Source organism: Coregonus lavaretus (genome assembly GCF_964263955.1).
Source record: "Coregonus lavaretus genome assembly, chromosome: 1".
Classification (NCBI taxonomy): Eukaryota; Metazoa; Chordata; class Actinopteri; order Salmoniformes; family Salmonidae; genus Coregonus; species Coregonus lavaretus.
In genome coordinates this window covers 9707293-9731713 of record NC_139988.1, presented here as the reverse complement: position 1 = coordinate 9731713, position 24421 = coordinate 9707293, and the positions used below count along the sequence as shown (strand labels likewise).

Below are 24421 nucleotides of genomic sequence, written 5' to 3'. Positions count from 1 at the left end.
TGGGACATCATCTGTGTTTTAATGAAACTTCAGGACAGTCATGTGTTATATCATTAAAAAAACATTTACTGGCAAAAATTATATAACTTCAGTGGCAATGACATTTCAAATATAATTAAGACAAAGCAAATCTATATATACAGGATTACAAACTTAATCTTAACACAATCTAAAGTACAAAAAGTATCAAAAGGGTTAGCTAGTTGATTTGATCAGCCTGTAATCACATTCTATTTATGTGCAGATTTAGACATAGTTTTTCTTTTTGTTCCTCCTTTGTTCTTGGGGGTTGTGAACTCCTTGTTGCAACACTCACAAACCCAGCAACCTGAGGAGAAAAACACAAAACAATTATGTTACATATTTCAGTTGATCCACATCAAACCAAAGGCTAGAAAACAGAATGCATTGTGGGATCTTTCAGACTAAAAGGCATCTAGACAAAACCGTCTCTTTCCAACATTTGATTTCAACACTTTTAAAGCACTTCGACCACATTCCAAACATGAACTTTCCGATGTTTAATTTGCAGCAACGCTAATTATAGCAAGTTGAGGTAACACACAACCATTCTTGACAGCACAAAAAAATCTTAAAATGTCAGTCTTGGAAAACTCTAAAAACAGGTTTCTAATTTAGCATTATTCACCAAGCTCAGTTGGCTACGCAAATTAATGTTGTTTTCACATAAAACCAGAAATTCAATCACCCCAAAAGTCCATAAAAGAATAATAAGATAAGATACAATGAGAGAGAAAGAGAGAGACAGAGTGCAACAGCAAGACAGAGATTTGTATATATATATTTTATTTTTACATACCCTCCCTTCCTTCCTAATCACTGATCTAACATATATTGATAGGCGCAAGCAACGAATTTATCATAAAGCTTTCACCAAGGAAAGGAGGAAGGATGCATTCTTAAAGTATTTGAACAGACCCAGAGAGAGCTCACCTAGAGGGATGGAGTCCAGGCCCACGCAGAAGGTGTGGAAGCCCCGGTCACACTTGTCACAGAACATCATCTCCTCCTCGTGGTGGGGATGCTTACACACCGTGCACGTCTTACACACCATGCACTGCCACGGGTAGGTCTTAATCAGACCCACCAGCTCCTCACTCATGTCCAGGCACGATGGGTGACCTGGGACACACACAATGATCGCACCATAGCACTACTCCAAAACACACTGTATAATTCCAATTTGTGATCCCGACAAATCAGATTAAGTTCTGTTGCTCATATTTTAGAGGCTTAATGGTCATTATGAACAAGCCTGTGCAATTCGTCAGTTTTAATTAAAAAAACAAAACAGAAGTTCTACTTACCACTGTTCTTGCACTGTGAGCAGTGAATGAGAGCTTCTGGCTTTCCTTTCTTGTTGGACTCCTTACCCTTCTGGCAAATTCCACATATAGCATTGGGTATGACCTTAGGCTGCAAGGACAGAACAATTCTATCATATTTAGCAACAAGGCCTAATGCACCATGTGACACAGGGCTTCTGGGTAACACACATTATACTGTACAACGTGTTAAATCCTAAAAGGCCTGATATGAGGTATATATTAATTTATTTAACTCGCAATAGATCCAATCTTGTTAGGTGCTTCTTACTTCACAACACCAAACAAGAATGACTAGGAAAAGCCTTTTGTCTCATGGGGACTGGGAGACTATGATACTTGGATCTCAAAATCTCCAAAGGCAAACACCAAGAGGTCAAGCTGATTTAAGATCCATTTGGATGTGCCACGGTGTCCCCCACAGCTGCTCATAACAGGTTAAACACTTGAATGTCCCTCCTGTAGACACCGAGGTGTTTCCATATAAAACGTTAGTTAGCCAAAGTGATTTCTGACAGGAGGAAAACTATTTCCCTGCAGGTATTTCATTACAGGACCTCAGTCTCTGTGCTGCTAATAGAATCAAAACATCTCTGAACAGTCTATTTGTTTGAAATCTTTATTTCAATGGTTAACTGTGTCTAAAGACTGACATATCAAAGCTTTTCCTACATAAAAAGTATTGGATTAGATAAGAGCAGTAAAAGCCTTTCTAAAACAAACAAATGACGAAACATGTGGGAGGGCGAACCAGAGGTTAGAGACACACAGTTCAATTAATAAAAGGACAGCTAATTGAATACAAGATGTCTCCACAGAAAAAGGTGCCAGCTAAACTAGGAGAACAAAATATTTATCCAAAAGGAAGGTATGACACTCAGAGGGACACCTTTGTCATTACACTCACATCAAACATGTAAGACAAATGGACATTCTAAGAGGGAAGGGTACAAGTCGGGAACAAATTGAACATAAACTGTACCTACTTAGGTGGACAGTCTGCACAAATATTGGGAATGACAAGTGTGCAATCAGTTGGGAGGACACAGCCCATGAGTATGAAGTAGGTTTCTATGTGTTCATGGATATATAATACATTTTCAAAATGTCAAATGTTTGGTGTTGCCATCTTGAAATGTTTCATCTGACTGGTGCAAAATAAGAAGAAAAGGCTACATATTTTCTGTTAGGCTTCAGAAGGCTACCCCTGCAGTGTAGTGCCAACACAGGATATTCATACCATTACCAGTATGAAAATGATCAATTTATTGTACAGCTCCTGAACTCTAACTTGTATTAAAATGATAATAAAGTCAACTTTAAGGCCATGTTATCTATGGCTGGGTAATTATTCTGCAAGTACTGTATCGACTTTAGCCTTAAATTCAATGAGCTCTGATATTGTAAAGTTTGTGTTAAATTCCAAACACATCTAAGATATTTAGTCTAATTACATTCATTACATACTAACAATAAATGGAAGGTAAGTAGAGAAACGTTTTTAAACATTTAAAAGTTTGGTTTGGGGCACTCAAAATAAATTGTTCAAATTCCCTTTGGAAACCTGCTAATTGGAAAGGTAACAGGGAAACATGCTGATTGGAAAGGTAACAGACAAATCAATCCCTGTGGAAAGTTATGAGCTCTCCACATCAATCAATGACCAATGATCAAATCCTGATGTAGGATGTGGTGTAGTAATAACACAGTCATGCCATGACAAGATATATTTGTGCTTACTGCTCTTGCTGTCATTTTTGGCAAACAAACTTTTAATCATCTCCCATGTTGCCCTTGCAGTAAGACAGATGAGCGTAAATTGCCAGAAGGTAGATCATGTTGATCCCAGAAATGCCATACTCTTATCAAATAATTTTAACTTAACACAACAACTTTCAGAGGCAATCGAAAGCAAAAAAGCCAACATATAGAACATGTATTAACAGGCCTCTGGCACACTGACATTGTGTTCTCCAGTCTCATAAAAAAACAAAGAACAGTATGTAAGGTTATATCAAAACAACCGTTATAGATTTACAGCACAAGAATACTGCATTAAAAGTACTGAAACATAAGTTGAATTATAAAACGTTCAAACACTCAAGTATTACCGTAGTTTAAGTGCTACTACTAAATAAAATGTATGCATCTTATAAAGTCTGTTTCATAACAAGAAATACTGTATGATGTTTCAAAACAATTAATCTAGCAGCCAAATATTTCTGATCACTTGTCTTAAAGGGATAGTTCATCCAAATTACATGTTGGTTTCCTTACCCTGTAAGCAGTCTATGGACAAGGTATGACAACAATCCATGGTTTGGTTTAGTTTCCATGGCACCGTTTCCAAATGCTAACGTTTTAGCATTTGTGGCACAAAACCGCTTTAAGTCATGGGACCGATATTAGCATTTTTCACACATCACGTCCAAATCATCCGAAAGTATTGAAAATGTATTGTAAAAACAAAGTCACTTATAAATTATTTGAACATGATGCACGAAAAAGCTAATAATCGGTCCCATGACTTGAAATGGATTTGTGCCACAAATGCTAAAACATTAGAATTTGGAAACAGTGCCATGGAAACTAAACCAACGCATGGATCGCTGTCATACCTTGTCCATAGACTGCTTACAAGGTAAGGAAACCAATGTCATTTTGTAATTTGGGTGAACTATCCCTTTAATTAGTCTGTTGCCAAGTACACAGAAAAGAGGTATATTAAGACATTCAAAGAATACGGTGAAAAATGTACAAGTCTTTAGGACCAATTAAAAGTGCTGTGAAGACAAAATCCCAGATGTGACAGAACTACTCCAAAATGTTATTGCTCATAAAGTCTGATATGGAACCATTAGTGTTTTAACCAATGATGTATATAAACCCTGGATTGCTGATGCTATGTATTGGCCAATGAGACGCTTTGAAGTCACCGGTCGGCCATATTGGCACTGCCCAGAAGAAGCATAGGAATGAACGGAATTATACAGTATTTCAATTAAATGTTTCAAGGACAAAATTACATGTATTTAAATATTTGTTATTGTTGTAGTGGGGACAGTAACATTGGTACTTTCTCAAAATAATACTTTAAAGCTTGAATCCTTAGCTGCTACATCAACTTTGGGATTTAAATTAATGATATACAGTACCAGTCAAAAGTTTGGACACACCTACTCATTCAAGGGTTTTTCTTTATTTTTACTATTTTCTACATTGTAGAATAATAGTGAAGACATCAACACTATGAAATAACACATATGGAATCATGTAGTAACCAAAAAAAGTGTTAAACAAATCTAAATATATTTTAGATTTTAGATTCTTCAAAGTAGCCACCCTTTGCCTTGATGACAGCTTTGCACACTCTTGGCATTCTCTCAACCAGCTTCACCTGGAATCCTTTACATTTACATTTTAGTCATTTAGCAGATGCTCTTATCCAGAGCGACTTACAGTCAGTGAATGCATGTTATTTTATTTTTTTATACTGGCCCCCCGTGGGAAACGAACCCACATCCCTGCCGGCCAAACCCTCCCCTATCTTTGACGACGCTGGACCAATTGTGCGCCGCCCATGGGTCTCCCGGTCGCGGCCGGCTGCGACAGAGCCTGGACTCGAACCAGGATCTCTAGTGGCACAGCTAGCACTGCGATGCAGTGCCTTAGACAACTGCGCCACTTTTCCAACAGTCTTGAAGGAGTTCCCACATATGCTGAGCACTTGTTGGCTGCTTTTCCTTCACTCTGCGGTCCAACCTATCCCAAACCATCTCAATTGAGTTGAGGTCGGGTGATTGTGGAGGCCAGGTCATCTGATGCAGCACTCCATCACTCTCCTTCTTGGTCAAATAGCCCTTACACAGCCTGGAGGTGTGTTGGGTCATTGTTCTGCTGAAAAACAAACGACAGTCCCACTAAGCGCAAACCAGATGGGATGGCGTATCGCTGCAGAATGCTGTGGTAGCCACGCTGGTTAAGTGTCCTTGAATTCTAAATAAATCACCATCAGTGTCACCAGCAAAGCACCCCCACACCATCACACCTCCTCCTCCATGCTTCACGGTGGGAACCACACATGCAGAGATCATCCGTTCACCTACTCTGCGTCTCACAAAGACACAGCGGTTGGAACCAAAAATCTCAAATTTGGACTCATCAGACCAAAGGACAGATGTCCACCGGTCTAATGTCCATTGCTCGTGTTTCTTGGCACAAGCAAGTCTCTTCTTCTTATTGGTGTCCTTTAGTAGTGGTTTCTTTGCAGCAATTTGACCATGAAGGCCTGATTCACGCAGTCTCCTCTGAACAGTTGATGTTGAGATATGTCTGTTACTTGAACACTGTGAAGCATTTATTTGGGCTGCAATCTGAAGTGCAGTTAACTCTAATTAACTAATCCTCTGCAGCAGAGGTAACTCTGGGTCTTCCTTTCCTGTGGCGGTCCTCATGAGAGCCAGTTTTATCATAGCGCTGATGGTTTTTGCAAATGCACTAAAGAAACTTTCAAAGTTCTTGAAATTTTCCGGAATGACTGACCTTCATGTCTTAAAGTAATGATGGACTGTCGTTTCTCTTTGCTTATTTGAACTGTTCTTGCCATAATATGGACTTGGTCTTTTACCAAATAGGGCTATCTTCTGTATACCCCCTACCTTGTCACAACACAAGTGATTGGCTCAAACGCATTAAGGAGGAAAGAAATTCCACAAACTAACTTTTAACAAGGCACACCTGTTAATTGAAATGTATTCCAGGTGACTACCTCATGATGCTGGTTGAGAGAGTGCCAAGAGTGTGCACAGCTGTCATCAAGGCAAAGGGTGGCTACTTTGAACGATCTCAAATATAAAATATATTTTGATTTGTTTAACACTTTTTTGGTTACTACATGATTCCATATGTGTTATTTCATAGTTTTGATATTTTCACTATTATTCTACAATCTAGAAAATAGTAAAAAATAAAGAAAAACCCTGGAATGAGTAGGTGTGTCCAAACTTTTGACTAGTACTGTATACCCATTGATTCTTGAAGAATATAACTTCTAAATGCCTCGTGAGCTTAGTTTAACTGTCCTCCCCATCAGAACCCAAAATAGAAGCTTGTTTTACTCCAATGTTTGTAAACAATGTAAATGGAAACAAACACTGTATACCTCAAAACATGGTTCAATCTATAATGTTGGTATCATGGATGGTCAGTCCTTGCATCCATAGCTCTGTCTATTCATCTGAGAGTGGTTACATTTCTCCAGGCCCATTCGTCAGCTTTTTACCAAAACAGAGGCGGGGTGTACGCTTTGTTATTGTTTCAATTAAGGATTTTAGCTTTACTTTTTATGTTCAGTTCACATAATGTAATTTAAAAGTATGCATTAAATGTTTCTGTAATAGAATAAATGTGGCAAAAACAAATGTAGACATTAATAAATGCATTTTTATAGCTTTTTTTTTTTTTTTTACAATGGTGGGGGAGTGTCAAGATGGAGTCGTGGTGGCTTCAAAACAGAACCCCGTCAGTCATCTAGTGTATATACTGTATATAAATAATTAGTTTTAACCATACGGAACCATCAGCATTTTAACCATACGGTTGATATGGAACCATCAGTAACAAACTGGACCAAGTGAAAGAGGGAAGGCAGAACAAGTCCACAGACTTGAGTGTTGCCCCAATAAATAACTATTGCCACCTGGTGGAGTGTGTGTGTGTTAGGGTGGGGACAAAGGAGGTTCTCTACTGAAAGTGCTGAATAAGCTAGAAGGGTAAAGGGAAGAGAAAGTCAGGGGCTTTTTTCTTCTACCTTGTACCCAGGGACAGATTTGTGTTGGTTGAGGCGTGGGGTGGCATCTTTAGCCGGGGTGGCAGTCCTGTCCTTGGCCTTGCCCTTTGACTGCACTCCACTGTCCTGACTGTCCCCATCTGAGGTGTTTCCAGATGAGCTGTCCTGTAGACACAATTCAGTTCTTACTATTCAAGCAAGCTGCAAAGGAGTTTACATTGAAGTCAACTTACAGAGCAGCTCTAGGCATTTACTGGTAATACAATACAATATGTCTTCGCATCTCTAGCTGTGTAAAACCAGTTCCAGGATCCAGTTTCTTACTGAATTTTTCTTGCCCTCTTCTCCCTTGTTGTCATCTGCATCGTCCGAGTCCCCATCGCTGTCCAGGGCAGGCAGCTCCGGGTCCAGGGGGGGCTCGAACAGGGCTGTGTTCAGGGGCAAGTAGCGCAGCTCATTGGGAGAGTACCTGTATCAAACACAGGAACGTCAATTTATCAGCTATTCAAATATCTTTAGAGGTCAGGACCTGCATTCATGAAGACTAGTTTTTTGATTAGTGAACCATACCTTTTGTAATAGTCCTGGAACTGCCCAGGGATGAGGGCCACTGGATAGGGTCCAGTCTTGGTTCTCTCTGGAGGAAGGACTTTATACCTCCCTTGGGGTACTTGGATAATCTGTTAGAAAGTTACTGTTGAAACTTTTACTCATTCAATTACACGTTCAACTCCACATAGATAAGTACTACAGTTTATTAATGTACCGATATACACTGAGTGTATAAAACATTAGGAACACCTTCGTAATATTGAGTTGCACCCCCTTTTGCCCTCAGAACAGCCTCAATTCGTAGGGGCATGGACTCTACATGGTGTCAAAAGCATTCCACAGGGATGCTGGCCAATGTTGACTCCAATGCTTCCCACTGTTGTGTCAACTTGGCTGGATGTCCTTTGGGTGGTGGACCATTCTTGATACACACAGGAAACTGTTGAGCGTGAAAAACCCAGCAGCATTGCAGTTATCACAAACTGGTGCGCCTGGTACCTACTACCATACCCCGTTCAAAGGCACTTCAATATTTTGTATTGCTCATTCACCCTCTGAATGGCACAAATACACAACCCATGTCTCAACTGGCTTAAAAATCTTTCTTTAACCCGTCTCCTCCCCTTAATCTACACTGATTGAAGTGGATTTAACAAGTGACATCAATAAGGGATCATAGCTTTCACCTGGATTCACCTGGTCAGTCTATGTCATGGAAAGAGCAGGTGTTGGAAAATAAATTGGATGACCTAAGATTACGGTTATCCTACCAACGGGACATTAAAAACTAATATCTTATGTTTCACCGAGTCGTGGCTGAACGACGATATGGATAACATACAGCTAGCGGGCTATACGCTACATCGGCAGGATAGAACGGCTGACTCCGGTAAGACAAGGGGTGGCGGTCTGTGTATATTTGTAAACAACAGCTGGTGCACAAAATCAAATACTAAGGAAGTCTTGAGGTTTTGCTCGCCTGAGGTAGAGTATCTTATGATAAGCTGTAGACCACACTATTTACCAAGAGAGTTTTCATCTATATTTTTCATAGCTGTCTATTTACCACCACAAACCAATGCTGGCATTAAGATTGCACTGAATGAGCTGTATAAGGCCATAAATCAACAGGAAAACGCTCATCCAGAGGCAGCGCTCCTAGTGGCCGGGGACATTAATGCAGGGAAACTTAAATCCATTCTACCTAATTTCTACCAGCATGTTAAATGTGTAACCAGAGGAAAAAAAACTCTAGACCACCTTTACTCCACACACAGAGACGCATACAAAGCTCTCCCTCGCCCTCCATTTGGCAAATCTGACCATAACTCGATCCTCCTGATTCCTGCTTATAAGCAAAAACTAAAGCAGGAAGCACCAGTGACTCGGTTAATAAAAAAGTGGTCAGATGACGCAGATGCTAAGCTACAGGACTGTTTTGCTAGCACAGACTGGAACATATTCCGGGATTCTTCAGATAGCATTGAGGAGTACACCACATCAGTCACTGGCTTCATCAATAAGTGCATCGATGATGTCGTCCCCACAGTGACCGTACGTCCATACCCCAACCAGAAGCCATGGATTACAGGAAACATCCGCACTGAGCTAAAGGGTAGAGCTGCCGCTTTCAAGGAGCGGGACTCTAACCCGGACGCTTATAAGAAATCCCGCTATGCCCTCCGACGAACCATCAAACAGGCAAAGAGTCAATACAGGACTAAGATTGAATCGTACTACACCGGCTCTGACGCTCGTCGGATGTGGCAGGGCTTGAAAACTATTACAGACTACAAAGGGAAGCACAGCCGCAAGCTTCCCAGTGACAAAAGCCTACCAGACGAGCTAAACCACTTCTATGCTCGCTTCGAGGCAAGCAACACTGAAGCATGCATGAGAGCACCAGCTGTTCCGGATGACTATGTGATCACGCTCTCCGTAGCCGATGTGAGTAAGACTTTTAAGCAGGTCAACATTCACAAGGCCGCAGGGCCAGACGGATTACCAGGACGTGTACTCCGAGCATGTGCTGACCAACTGGCAAGTGTCTTCACTGACATTTTCAACATGTCCCTGACTGAGTCTGTAATACCAACATGTTTCAAGCAGACCACCAAAGTCCCCGTGCCCAAGGACACTAAGATAACCTGCCTAAATGACTACCGACCCGTAGCACTGACGTCTGTAGCCATGAAGTGCTTTGAAAGGCTGGTCATGGCTCACATCAACACCATTATCCCAGAAACCCTAGACCGACTCCAATTTGCATACCGCCCCAACAGATCCACAGATGATGCAATCTCTATTGCACTCCACACTGCCCTTTCCCACCTGGACAAGAGGAACACCTACGTGAGAATGCTATTCATAGACTACAGCTCAGCATTCAACACCATAGTGCCCTCAAAGCTCATCACTAAGCTAAGGATTCTGGGACTAAACACCTCCCTCTGCAACTGGATCCTGGACTTCCTGACGGGCCGCCCCCAGGTGGTAAGGGTAGGTAACAACACATCTGCCACACTGATCCTCAACACTGGGGGTCCTCAGGGGTGCGTGCTCAGTCCCCTCCTGTACTCCCTGTTCACCCATGACTGCATGGCCAGGCACGACTCCAACACCATCATTAAGTTTGCCGACGACACAACAGTGGTAGGCCTGATCACCGACAACGATGAGACAGCCTATAGGGAGGAGGTCAGAGACCTGGCCATGTGGTGCCAGGATAACAACCTCTCCCTCAACGTGACCAAGACAAAGGAGATGATTGTGGACTACAGGAAAAAAAAGAGGACTGAGCACGCCCCCATTCTCATCGACGAGGCTGTAGTGGAACAGGTTGAGAGCTTCAAGTTCCTTGGTGTCCGCATCACCAACGAACTATCATGGTCCAAACACACCAAGGCAGTCGTGAAGAGGGCACGACAAAGCCTATTCCCCCTCAGGAGACTGAAAAGATTCGGCATGGGTCCTCAGATCCTCAAAAAATTCTACAGCTGCACCATCGAGAGCATCCTGACTGGTTGTATCACCTCCTGGTATGGCAACTGCTTGGCCTCCGACCTCAAGGCACTACAGAGGGTAGTGCGTACGGCCCAGTACATCACTGGGGCCAAGCTTCCTGCCATCCAGGACCTCTATACAAGGCGGTGTCAGAGGAAGGCCCTCAAAATTGTCAAAGACTCCAGCCACCCTAGTCATAGACTGTCCTCTCTGCTACCGCACGGCAAGCGGTACCGGAGTGCCAAGTCTAGGTCCAAAAGACTTCTCAACAGCTTCTACCCCCAAGCCATAAGACTCCTGAACAGCTAATCATGGCTACCCGGACTATTTGCACTGCCCCCCCACCCCATCTTTTTACGCTGCTGCTAATTGCTGTTAATTATTTATGCATAGTCACTTTAACTCTACCCACATGTACATATTACTTAAACTACCTCAACTAGCCGGTGCCCCCGCACATTGACTCTGCACCGGTACCCCCCTGTATATATAGCCTCCCTACTGTTATTTTATTTTACTTCTGCTCTTTTTTTCTCAACACTTTTTTGTTGTTGTTTTATTTTACTTTTTTATTAAAAAATAAATGCACTGTTGGTTAAGGGCTTTAAGTAAGCATTTCACTGTAATGTCTGCACCTGTTGTATTCGGCGCATGTGGCCAATAAAATTTGATTTGTTCCTGATGCCTTGTATACTCAGTGTATCTACTCAAACATGACAAGTGAGTTCTTATAAACACAAAATATGAATGACTAATAGAGCTTTTCGTATTTATTCAAGGTATTAACATACGTGTGTCTGAAGGTCAAAATAGGAATGACTAATAGAGCTACACGTATATATTCAAGGTATTAACGTAGAGTTGAAGTCGGAAGTTTACATACACCTTAGCCAAATACATTTAAACTCAGTTTTTCACAATTCCTGACATTTAATCCTAGTAAAAATTCCCTGTTTTAGGTCAGTTAGGATCACCACTTTATTTTAAGAATGTGAAATGTCAGAATAATGGTAGAGAGAATGATTTATTTCAGCTTTTATTTCTTTCATCACATTCCCAGTGGGTCAGAAGTTTACATACACTCAATTAGTATTTGGTAGCATTGCCTTTAAATTGCTTAACTTGGGTCAAGCGTTTCGGGTAGCCTTCAACAAGCTTCCCACAATAAGTTGGGTGAATTTTGGCCCATTCCTCCTGACAGAGCTGGTGTAACTGAGTCAGGTTTGTAGGCCTCCTTGCTCGCACATGCTTTTTCAGTTCTGCCCTAAAATTTTCTATAGGATTGAGGTCAGGGCTTTGTGATGGCCACTCCAATACCTTGACGTTGTTGTCCTTAAGCCATTTTGCCACAACTCTGGAAGTATACTTGGGGTCATTGTCCATTTGGAAGACCCATTTTCAACCAAGCTTTAACTTCCTGACTGATGTCTTGAGATGTTGCTTCAATATATCCACATAATTTTCCTTCCTCATGATGCCATCTATTTTGTGAAGTGCACCAGTCCCTCCTGCAGCAAAGCACCCCCACAGCATGATGCTGCCACCCCCGTGCTTCACGGTTGGGATGGTGTTCTTCGGCTTGCAAGCCACCCCCTTTTTCCTCCAAACATAACAATGGTCAATATGGCCAAACAGTTCTATTTCTGTTTCATCAGACCAGGGGACATTTCTCCAAAAAGTTAGATCTTTGTCCCCATGTGCAGTTGCAAACCGTAGTCTGGCTTTTTTATGGCGGTTTTGGAGCAGTGGCTTCTTCCTTGTTGAGCGGCTTTTCAGGTTATGTCGATATAGGACTTGTTTTACTGTGGATATAGCTAATTTTGTATCCGTTTCCTCCAGCATCTTCAAAAGGTCCTTTGCTGTTGTTCTGGGATTGATTTACACTTTTCGCACCAAAGTACGTTCATCTCTAGGAGACAGAACGCGTCTCCTTCCTGAGAGGTACGACGGCTGCGTGGTCCCATGGTGTTTATACTTGCGTACTATTGTTTGTACAGATGAACGTGGTACCTTCAGGCTTTTGGAAATTGCTCCAAAGGATAAACCAGACTTGTGGAGGTCTACAATTTTTTTATTCTGAGGTCTTTGCTGATTTCTTTTGATTTTCCCATGATGTCAAGCAAAGAGGCACTGAGTTTGAAGGTAGGCCTTGAAATACATCCACAGGTACACCTCCAATTTAAAGGCAATGCTACCAAATACTAATTGAGTGTACGTAAACTTCTGATCCACTGGGAATGTGATGAAACAAATAAAAGCTGAAATAAATCATTCTCTCTACCATTATTCTGACATTTCACATTCTTAAAATAAAGTGGTGATCCTAACTGACCTAAAACAGGGAATTTTTACTAGGATTAAATGTCAGGAATTGTGAAAAACTGAGTTTAAATGTATTTGGCTAAGGTGTATGTAAACTTCCGACTTCAACTCTACGTTAATACCTTGAATAAATACGAAAAGCTCTATTAGTCATTCATATTTTGTGTTTATAAGAACATTTTTATGTTTGAGTAGATACACTGAGTATACAAGGCTAAGGTGTATGTAAACTTCCGACTTCAACTGTATATATACACAACGTATTAACGTACGTGTGTCTGAAGGTCAAAATATGAATGACTAATAGAGCTACACGTATACACTACCGGTCAAATGTTTTAGAACACCTACTCATTCCAGGGTTTTTCTTTATTTTTTACTATTTTCTACATTGTAGAATAATAGTGAAGACATCAAAACAATGAAATAACACATATGGAATCATGTAGTAACCAAAAAAGTGTTAAACAAATCAAAATATATTTTATATTTGAGATTCTTCAAATAGCCACTCTTTTCTTTGATGACAGCTCTGCACCCTCTTGGCATTCTCTCAACCAGCTTCATGAGGTAGTCACCTGGAATGCATTTCAATTAACAGGTGTGCTTTCTTAAAAGTTAATTTGTGGAATGTATTTCCTTTTTAATTGGTTTGAGCCAATCAGTTGTGTTGTGACAAGGTAGGGGGTATACAGAAGATAGCCCTATTTGGTAAAAGACCAAGTCCATATTATGGCACGAACAGCTCAAATAAGCAAAGAGAAACAACAGTCCATCATTACTTTAAGACATGAAGGTCAGTCAATACTAACAATTTCAAGAACTTACAAAGTTTCTTCAAGTGCAGTCGCAAAAACCATCAAGCGCTATGATGAAACTGGCTCTCAAGAGGACCGCCACAGGAATGGAAGACCCAGATTTACCTCTGCTGCAGAGGATAAGTTCATTAGAGTTACCAGCCTCAGAAATTGCAGCCCAAATAAATGTTTCACAGAGTTCAAGTAACAGACACATCTCAACATCAACTGTTCAGAGGAGACTGTGTGAATCAGGCCTTCATGGTCAAATTGCTGCAAAGAAACCACTACTAAAGGACACCAATAAAAAGAAGAGACTTGCTTGGGCCAAGAAACATGAGCAATGGACATTAGACTGGTGGAAAAGTGTCCTTTGGTCTGGAGTCCAAATTGGAGATTTTTGGTTCCAACCGCCGTGTCTTGAACGGAGGGTGAGTCGCGGTGTGGGTGAACAGAGGATCTCCGCATGTGTATTTCCCACCGTAAGCATGGAGGAGGAGGTGTTATGGTGTGGGGGTGCTTTGCTGGTGACAATGTCTGTGATTTATTTAGAATTCAAGGACACTTCACCAGCATGGCTACCACAGCATTCTGCAACGATACGCCATCCCATCTGGTTCGGGCTTACTGGGACTATCATTTGTTTTTCAACAGGACAATGACCCAACACACCTCCAGGCTGTGTAAGGGCTATTTGACCAAGAAGGAGAGTGATGGAGTGCTGCATCAGATGACCTGGCCTCCACAATCCCCCAACCACAACCAAATTGAGATGGTTTGGGATGAGTCGGACCGCAGAGTGAAGGAAAAGCAGCCAACAAGTGTTCAGCATATGTGGGAACTCCTTCAAGACTGTTGGAAAAGCATTCCAGGTGAAGCTGGTTGAGAGAATGCCAAGAGTGTGCAAAGCTTTCATAAAAATATATATATTTGTACCTTTATTTAACTGGTCCTCTGTAGCTCAATTGGTAGAGCATGGCGCTTGTAACACCAGGGTAGTGGGTTCGATCCCCGGGACCACCCATACGTAAAAATTTATGCACACATGACTAAGTCGCTTTGGATAAAAGCGTCTGCTAAATGGCATATTATTATTATTATTATTATTATTAACTAGGCAAGTCAGTTAAGATCAAATTCTTATTTACAATGACGGCCTACACCGGCCAAAGCCGGACGACGCTGGGCCAATTGTGCGCCGCCCTATGGGACTCCCAGTCACGGCCGGTTGTGATACAGCCTGGAATCAAACCAGGGTGTCTTTAGTGACGCCTCAAGCACTGAGATGCAGTGCCTTAGACCGCTGCGCCATTCAGGAGCCCATCAAGGCAAAGGGTGGCTATTTGAAGAATCTCAAATATAAAATATATTTTGATTTGTTTAACACTTTGTTGGTTACTGCACGATTTCATGTGTTATTTCATAGTTTTGATGTCTTCACTATTATTCCACAGTGTAGAAAATAGTAAAAATAAAGAAAAAACCTTCAATGAGTAGGTGTTCTAAAACTTTTGTCCGGTAGTGTATATTCAATGTATTCACGTACGTGTGTCTGAAGGTCAAAATATGCCCTTCTCTCTTCCATCCTTTCCCTGTTGAAGTTACTGTTGAACTCAGCAGCTTTCTTGGCAGCTTTCTGTATGTACTCTGGCACTCTACTGGCTTCAACCTTCTGAGGCCTTTGTTGCTGCATTTTCTTGGAGATAAAAACATAGAATAAAAACTTACCAACAACATATTGAATAACCATGTCAACTGTAAATGTACTATGAGTGAAAATATACAAATCGGGGAACTCAAGTCCAAGACTGCTGTAACAAGATCTAGAAATCAGCAAACACAAAACTAACTTTGCATCAATTAAAATGTGTCAATGTTGCTGAGCATACTAACGTTAGTGATACTCACTGAACTGAGAGTACTAACATTAGTGATACTCACTGAACTGAGAGTACTAACATTAGTGATACTCACTGAACTGAGAGTACTAACATTAGTGATACTCACTGAACAGAGTACTAACGTTAGTGATACTCTCTGAACTGAGAGTACTAACGTTAGTGGTACTCACTGAACTTGAACTGAGAGTACTAACATTAGTGATACTCACTGAACTGAGAGTACTAACATTAGTGATACTCACTGAACTGAGAGTACTAACATTAGTGATACTCACTGAACTGAGAGTACTAACATTAATGATACTCACTGAACTGAGAGTACTAACGTTAGTGGTACTCTCTGAACTGAGAGTACTAACAATGATACTCTCTGAACTGAGAGTACTTACAGAGTACTCTTCTGTTATCCTCTGGCGCTCCCTCTCTTGGAGGATGACAGAATACTCAGCATGTTTTCCCGGGTACTCCTTGATCATCAAATCAATGACTTCATCACTTCGTAAAGCAGTCAGGCCTGGAAAAGGAGATTCACAATTAATGAATGTATCCATGAATAGCCTAATTCCCCAAAACAACTCTTGGTAAGGCTTGAGGCCCTGGTGGTTTATGCCGCACTCCAAGCTCTTCGTGATTACGCAACAATTCCATGTTTTTCCAGTTCTCACCCAAGGTGCACTGAGTCTCTGTGATGACATTTTGCTCCCTCAGATATAGCTTCTCCTTGTGGGAGAGGTCTCTCCTTTCCAAATCTAAAAGAATAATTGATTGAATTGATTAGGTAATTCAAAGTAGTAGACCGCTCTAGCCAGAGACAACATTACATACAAAAACAATTATTGAGGATAAAAAAACAAATCAAACCTGGAGGCTTATTACCATTTAAATAAGGCATGGTTAGCTAGAGATTGACCAGTATAATCTACAGATAGTTTCGTTATAGCCTATTAGCCTAATCATTAAATTGACACACAATGATCCTCCTACACCATACATGCCAAACGTTCAGTCACATTACCTGGATATTTTCGCTTGAATGAAGTGACTCCCAGATATTCACTGACTTGTTCTTGCAACATATAGTACTCCCCACTGCCGTCTGACGGCCACCTGTACTCGGTCAGATTTTCTGCTGAGAAGTATGTGGGCCTGGGGAAACACATTTGACTGAAAGGTTAAGAGCAGGGTAGAAGTATTAAGCCTATTTGAAAGAGGGACTCAATGTTATTGGACACATAGGCTGCGTTTAGACAGGCAGCCCAATTCTGATATTTCTGACCAATCAAATCTAATGTGAAAAGATCTGATTTGTCAAAAGACCAATTAGTGGAAAAAAGATCGGAACTGCACTGCCTGTGTAAACGCAGCCTAAGAGTTTGTAATGGGGATTGGACGTGGTCTATTAGGAAGTAGTGATGAAAATATTTCAATCTACGCCTTCAGATATGATCTGACCACATACCCAAGTTCCTGACTGGAGGTGTCGCAACTTCTGGAACTGTCGCCTGAACCCATGCGCCGTCTTTTTGGAGCTTGACTGCCATCATTGGACACTTCCTCGATGTCATCCTAAAAGGATAGCCCATACAGTTAGGATACACAAAACACCTGAACTATTACTACTTGTTAAAGTTAATAGTTCTCTCCTAAATGAAAGTTTGTTGGACGTTTTCAGATCTCAAGGGGTTAGTTAATTTCCTCTGTTGTGTAGATCCATTAAGCACCGTTCCCCTCTCACTAGATTAAGCTGACTTAGAGGTAGCCCTATTCCCGATTGTGGCAATGCCTTCCATTATGTATAGCATAGGCATGCATTTACATAAACATCCATTGTCTGTCACGAATGTTGAATACAATTATATTTGAACTTACTCTGCCGATTGTCCATGGGGTTGGTCATTCAGCTGGTCAAAATGTAAGACAAAAATATCCACAGGAAATATTTATTAAACGACTTCAAAACGCGAGTCTATGTGGCAATCAAGATTTGTTTACTTCCGTCTTGTGCACATGACCCAAGGCATGTGCACAAGATGGAAGTACACGCACGCGATACATGCATACTAACCGAAGTCTTGCAGGTGTTTACATGGTTTTGCGCATGTGCCAGAGCACAAAGTTGGGTAAATAATACTTTCCTGTGGATATTTTGTCTCTAATTTCAACCAACTGGTACCAAGTTCAAATGTACTTGTATTCAACATTCTGGATTGTAAGGAAACTTTTCAAGTTTTTGCAGTGTTTTGTTTCAGAATGTATACCATGAATTGTTATCACAGTCTGATTTATTAGGCATGCCTAGAGGCAAAACAGAGAGCATTTGATTTGGACTATGGTCGGAGGAGGGGTGGTATATGGCCAATATACCACGGCTAAGGGATGTTCTTATGCATGACGCAACGCGGAGTGTCTGGATACAGCCCTTAGTTGTGGTATATTGGCCATATACCACAAACCCCCGAGGTGCCTTATTGCTATTATAAACTTGTTACCAAAGTAATTAGAGTAGTAAAAATAAATGTTTTGTCATACTCGTGGTATACGGTCTGTTATAAACTGGGTGGTTCGAGCCCTGATTGCTGATTGGCTGACAGGGGTATGACAAATATATAATTTTTACTGTTCTAATTACATTGGTAACCAGTTTATAATAGCAATAAGGCAACTCGGGGGTTTGTGGTATAAACTGAAAGCGCGAACCACCACATTTAACCATGGCAAGGTGACTGGGAATATGGCAGAATACAAACAGTGTAGTTATTAACTCCGTAAGGCAATCAAAACAGGCAAAACGTCAGTACAGAAACAAAGTGGAGTCGCAATTCAACGGCTCAGACACGAGACATATGTGGCAGGGTCTACAGACAATCACGGACTACAAAGGGAAAACAAGCCACGTAACGGACACCGACGTCTTGCTCCCAAACAAGCTAAAAACCTTCTTCGTCCGCTTTGAGGTTAACACAGTGCCAACAACGCAGCCCGCTCCCAAGGACTGTGGGCTCTCGTTCTCCGTGGCCGACATGAGTAAGACATTTAAGCGTGTTAACCCTCGCAAGGCTGCCGGCCCAGACAGCATTCCTAGCCACGTCCTCAGAACATGCGCAGACCAGCTGGCTGGAGTGTTTACGGACATATTCAAACTCTCCCTTTCCAAGTCTGCTGTTCCCACATGCTTCAAGATGGCCACCATTGTTCCTGTACCCAAGAAAGCAAAGGTAACTGAACTAAATGACTATCGCCCCGTAGCACTCACCTCTGTCATCATGAAGTGCTTTGAGAGGCTAGTTAAGGATCATATCCCCTCTACATTACCCGACACCCTAGATCCATTTCAATTTGCTTACCGCCCCAATAGATCCAAAGACGATGCAATCGCCATCGCACTGCACACTGCCCTATCCCATCTGGACAAGAGGAATACCTATGTAAGAGTGCTGTTCATTGACTACAGCTCAGCCTTCAACACCATAGTACCCTCCAAGCTCATCATTAAGATCGGGGCCCTGGGTCTGAACCCCGCCCTGTGCAACTGGGTCCTGGACTTCCTGACGGGCCGGCCCCAGGTGGTTATGGTAGGAAACAACACCTCCACTTCGCTGATCCTCAAAACAGGGGCCCCACAAGGGTGCGTGCTCAGTCCCCCCTCCTGTACTCCATGTTCACCAATGACTGCGTGCCCACGCACGCCTCCAACTCAATCATCAAGTTTGCACACGACAACAGTAGTAGGCCTGATTACCAACAATGACGAGACAGCCTACAGGGAGGAGGTGAGGGCTCTGGCGGAGTGGTGCCAGGAAAATAACCTCTCCCTCAATGTCAACAAAATGAAGGAGCTGATCGTGGACTTCAGGAAACAGCAGAGGGAGCACGCCCCTATCCACATTGACGGGACCGCAGCGGAGAAGGTGGAAAGCTTTAATTTCCTCTGCGTACACATCACTGACAATCTTAAAATGGTCCACCCACACAGACAGTGTGGTGAAGAAGGCGCAACAGCGCCTCTTCAAACTCAGGAGGCTGAAGAAATTTGGCTTGGCCCCTAAGACCCTCAGAAACTTTTACAAAGGCAAAATTGATAGCATCCTGTCGGGCTGTATCACCGCCTGGTACGGCAACTGCACCGCCCACAACCGCAGGGCTCTCCAGAGGGTGGTACGGTCTGCCCAAGGCATCACCGGGGGCACACTGCCTGCCCTCCAGGAGACCTACAGCACCCAATGTCACAGGAAGGTAAAAAAGATCAAGGAAATCAACCACCCGAGCCACGGCCTGTTCACCCCGCTATCATCCAGAAGGCGAGGTCAGTACAGTTGCACCAAGCTGGGACGAGAGACTGAAAAACTGCTTCTATCTCAAGGCCATCAGACTGTTAAATAGCCATCACTAGCCAGCAACCACCCGGCTACTCAACCCTGCACCTTCGAGGCTGCTGCCCTATATACAGTTGAAGTCAAAAGTTTACATACACCTTAGCAAAATACATTTAAACTCAGTTTTTCACAATTCCTGACATTTAATCCTAGTAAAAATGCCCTATCTTAGGTCAGTTAGGATCACCACTTTATTTTAAGAATTTGAAATGTCAGAATAATAGGAGAGAGAATGATTTATTTCAGCTTTTATTTATTTCATCACATTCCCAGTGGGTCAGAAGTTTACATACACTCAATTAGTATTAGGTAGCATTGCCTTTAAATTGTTTAACTTGGGTCAAACATTTTGGGTAGCCTTCCACAAGATTCCCACAATAAGTTGGGTGAATTTTGGCCCATTACTCCTGACAGAGTTGGTGTAACTGAGTCAGGTTTGTAGGCCTCCTTGCTCGCACACACTTTTTCAGTTCTGCCCACAAATGTTCTATAGGCTTGAGGTCAGGGCTTTGTGATGGCCACTCCAATACCTTTACTTTGTTGACCTAAAGCCATAACTTTGGAAGTATGCTTGGGGTCATAGTCCATTTGGAAGACCCATTTGCGACCAAGCGTTAACTTCCTGACTGATGTCTTGAGATGTTGATTCAATATATCCACATAATTTTCCTTCCTCAAGATGCCATCTATTTTGTGAAGTGCACCAGACCCTCCTGCAGCAAAGCACCCCCACAGCATGATGCTGCCACATCCGTGCTTCACAGTTGGGATGGTGTTCTTCGGCTTGCAAGCCAACCCCTTTTCCTCCAAACATAACGATGGTCATTAGTGCCAAACAGTTCTATTTTTGTTTCATCAGACCAGAGGACATTTCTCCAAAAAGTACGATCTTTGTCCCCATGTGCAGTTGCAAACCGTAGTCTGGCTTTTTTATGGCGGTTTTGGAGCAGTGGCTTCTTCCTTGCTGAGCGGCCTTTTAGGTTGTCGATATAGGACTTGTTTTACTGTGGATATAGATACTTTTGTACCTGTTTCCCCCAGCATCTTCACAAGGTCCTTTGTTGTTGTTCTGGGATTGATTTGCACTTTTCGTACCAAAGTACGTTAATCTCAAGGAGACAGAACGTGTCTCCTTCCTGAGCGGTATGACGGCTGCGTGGTCCCATGGTGTTTATACTTGCGTACTATTGTTTGTACAGATGAACGTGGTACCTTCAGGCGTTTGGAAATTGCTCCCAAGGATGAACCAGACTTGTGGAGGTCTACAATTTTTTTGCTGATTTCTTTTGATTTTCCCATGATGTCAAGCAAAAATTTGAAGGTAGGCCTTGAAATACATCCACAGGTACACCTACAATTGACTCAAATGATGTCAATTAGTCTATCAGAAGCTTCTAAAGCCATGACATAATTTTCAGGAATTTCCCAAGCTGTTTAAAGGCACAGTCAACTTAGTGTATGTAAACTTCTGACCCACTGGAATTTTGATACAGTGAATTACAAGTGAAATAATCTGTCTGTAAACAATTGTTGGAAAGATTACTTGTGTCATGCACAAAGTGGATGTCCTAACCGACTTGCCAAAACGATAGTTTGTTAACAAGAAATTTGTGGAGTGGTTGAAAAACTAGTTTTAATGACTCCAACCTAAGTGTATGTAAACTTCCGACTTCAACTGTACATAAGATATGGCCACTTAAATAAATGGAACACTAGTCACGTTAACATTGTTTACATACTGCTGTACTCATCTAATATGTACAGTACCAGTCAAAGGTTTGGACACACCTACACATTCAAGGGATTTTCTTTATTTTTACTATATTGTAGAATAGTGAAGACATCAAAACTATGAAAAAACACATATGGAATCATCCAGTAACCAAAAAACTGTTAAACAAATCAAAATATATTTGAGATTTTTCAAAGTAGCCACCCTTTGCTTTGATGACAGCTGTGCACACTCTTGGCATTCTCCCAACCAGCTTCATGAGGTAGTCACCTGGAATGCATTTCAATTAACAGGTGCCTTGTTAAAAGTTAATTAGTGGAATTTATTTCCTTCTTAATGTGTTTGAGCCAATCAGTTGTGTTGTGACAAGATTGGGGTGTGATATACAGAAGATAGCCCTATTTGGTAAATGACCAAGTCCATATTATGGCAAGAACAGCTCAAATAAGTAAAGAGAAATGACAGTCCATCATTACTTTAAGACATGAAGGTCAGTCAATACGGAACATTTCAAGAACTTTGAAAGTTTCTTCAAGTGCAGTTTCAAAAATCATCAAGTGCTATGATGAAACTGGCTCTCATGAGGACCGCCACAGGAAAGGAAGACCCGGAGTTACCTCTGCTGCATAGGATAAGTTCATTAGGGTTACAAGCCTCAGAAATTGCAGCCCAAATAAATGCTTCACAGAGTTCAAGTAACAGACACATCTCATCATCAACTGTTCAGAGGGGAGTGTGTGAATCAGGCCTTCATGGTTGAATTGCTGCAAAGAAACCACTACTAAAGCACACCAATAAGAAGAAGAGACTTGCTTGGGCCAAGAAACACGAGCAATGGACATTAGACTAGTGGAAATCTGTCCTTTGGTCTGATGAGTCCAAATTTGAGATTTTTGGTTCCAACCGCCTTGTCTTTGTGAGACTCAGAGTAGGTGAACAGATGATCTCCGCATGTGTGGTTCCCACCATGAAGCACGGCGGAGGTGGTGTGATGGTGTGGGGGTGCTTTGCTGGTGACACGGTCTGTGATTTATTTAGAATTCAAGGCACACTTAACCAGCATGGCTACCACAGCATTCTGCAGCGATACGCCATCCCATCTGTTTTGCACTTAATGGGACTATCATTTGTTTTTCAACAGGACAATGACCCAAAACACACCTCCAGGCTGTGTAAGTGCTATTTGACCAAGAAGGAGAGTGATGGAGTGCTGCATCAGATGACCTCGCCTCCACAATCACCCGACCTCAACCCAATTGAGATGGTTTGGGATGAGTTGGACCGCAGAGTGAAGGAAAAGCAGCCCACAAGTGCTCAGCATATGTGGGAACTCCTTCAAGACCGTTGGAAAAGCATTCCAGGTGAAGCTGGTTGAGAGATTGCCAAGAGTGTGCAAAGCTTTCATTTTTGGTTACTACATGATTCCATATGTGTTATTTCATAGTTTAGATGTCTTCACTATTATTCTACAATGTGGAAAATAGTACAAATAAAGAAAAACCCTTGAATGAGTAGGTGTGTCCAAACTTTTGACTGGAGCCCCCTGTAGCTCAGTTGGTAGAGCATGGCACTTGCAACGCCAGGGTTGTGGGTTCGTTTCCCATGGGGGTCCAGTATGAAAATGTATGCACTCACTAACTGTAAGTCACTCTGGATAAGAGCGTCTGCTAAATGACTAATATGTAAATGTACTGTATATACTGTATTCGATTCTACTGTATTTTAGTCAATGCCACTCCAACATTGTTCATCATAATATTTATATATTTCCTAATTCCATTATTTTACTTTTAGATTTGTGTATTGTTGTGAATTGTTAGATACTACTGCACTGTTGGAGCTAGAAACACAAGCATTTTGCTACACCCACAATAACATCTGCTAAATATGTGTGTGACCAATACAACTTGATTTGATATACCACACCCCCTCATGCATTATTGCTTAAATATACCACGACTGTCAGCCAATCAGCATTCAGGGCTCGAGCCACCCAGTTTATAATGACACACACGATGTAATGAAAAACAATGATATGCTGACACTAGTATTAAACAGCTAGGTACCTACCTAGATAGCTAGACTAGCTAAGTAAAATGTAGTTAACGTTATGGATAGCTAGCTAGCTAATAACGTAAACTATCTAGTCGTTAACTAACGACGACACAAGAGTTACAACACATCGAACCCCAATAGCTAGATAGCTAACAATTGTATTTCTAACGTTAGCTAACTAGCGAAACGGCAGTAGGTTGAATAAAACAAAGGAGTTGTGTTGTCAGCTAACTAACGTTAGCTACCTTAGCATGTTGTGTCTTCAACACATTATTAATATGTATGTGGCCAGCAATGTGTATAGTAGTATTTCCAGTCCGATATCTTTGCCAAGTTTACCTTTACAGACTGAACTCCCGGGGTTGCAGGGTTGCTATCGCAAGGTCTGGGTGGGAGAACAGTAGCCATGTTTAGCGGCTACTGTGCTGCTAGCTAGCTTCAGAGATGCACACTAGGAAAATAATGTTACCGACCGGAAACAGAGACAAGGAACAAATGTTCTTCAAGTAATGTCTAACTCTAACCACTGGGAGGCGGTAAAGCAAGTCTATG

At 41.9% G+C, this 24421-nt stretch overlaps 1 protein-coding gene across 1 annotated transcript; it reads right to left on the bottom strand.

The window, feature by feature from the left end:
• Positions 1–24319, bottom strand: LOC311147571 (PHD finger protein 10-like). The gene is made up of 12 exons (XM_084184320.1): positions 24209–24319; positions 17169–17275; positions 16725–16855; positions 16375–16458; positions 16099–16223; positions 15355–15504; positions 7705–7814; positions 7459–7603; positions 7156–7299; positions 1329–1437; positions 955–1143; positions 1–328 (listed from the first exon to the last, which is right to left on the bottom strand). The coding sequence occupies exons 1-12, from the start codon at positions 24275–24277 to the stop codon at positions 231–233; spliced, it is 1461 nt and encodes a 486-aa protein (XP_084040446.1). The 5' UTR covers positions 24278–24319; the 3' UTR covers positions 1–230.
• Positions 24320–24421: the final 102 nt, after the last annotated feature.

Excerpts from the sequence above, each read along its gene's own strand:
- LOC311147571 (XM_084184320.1), bottom strand. The coding sequence starts at position 24,277 with ATGGCTACTGTTCTCCCACCCAGACCTTGCGATAGCAACCCTGCAACC. Across the intron at positions 7,604-7,704 it reads TTCCAGGACTATTACAAAAG|GTACTCTCCCAATGAGCTGC; the intron begins GTATGGTTCACT and ends TGTTTGATACAG. Across the intron at positions 1,438-7,155 it reads AATCTGTCCCTGGGTACAAG|CCTAAGGTCATACCCAATGC; the intron begins GTAGAAGAAAAA and ends CTGTCCTTGCAG.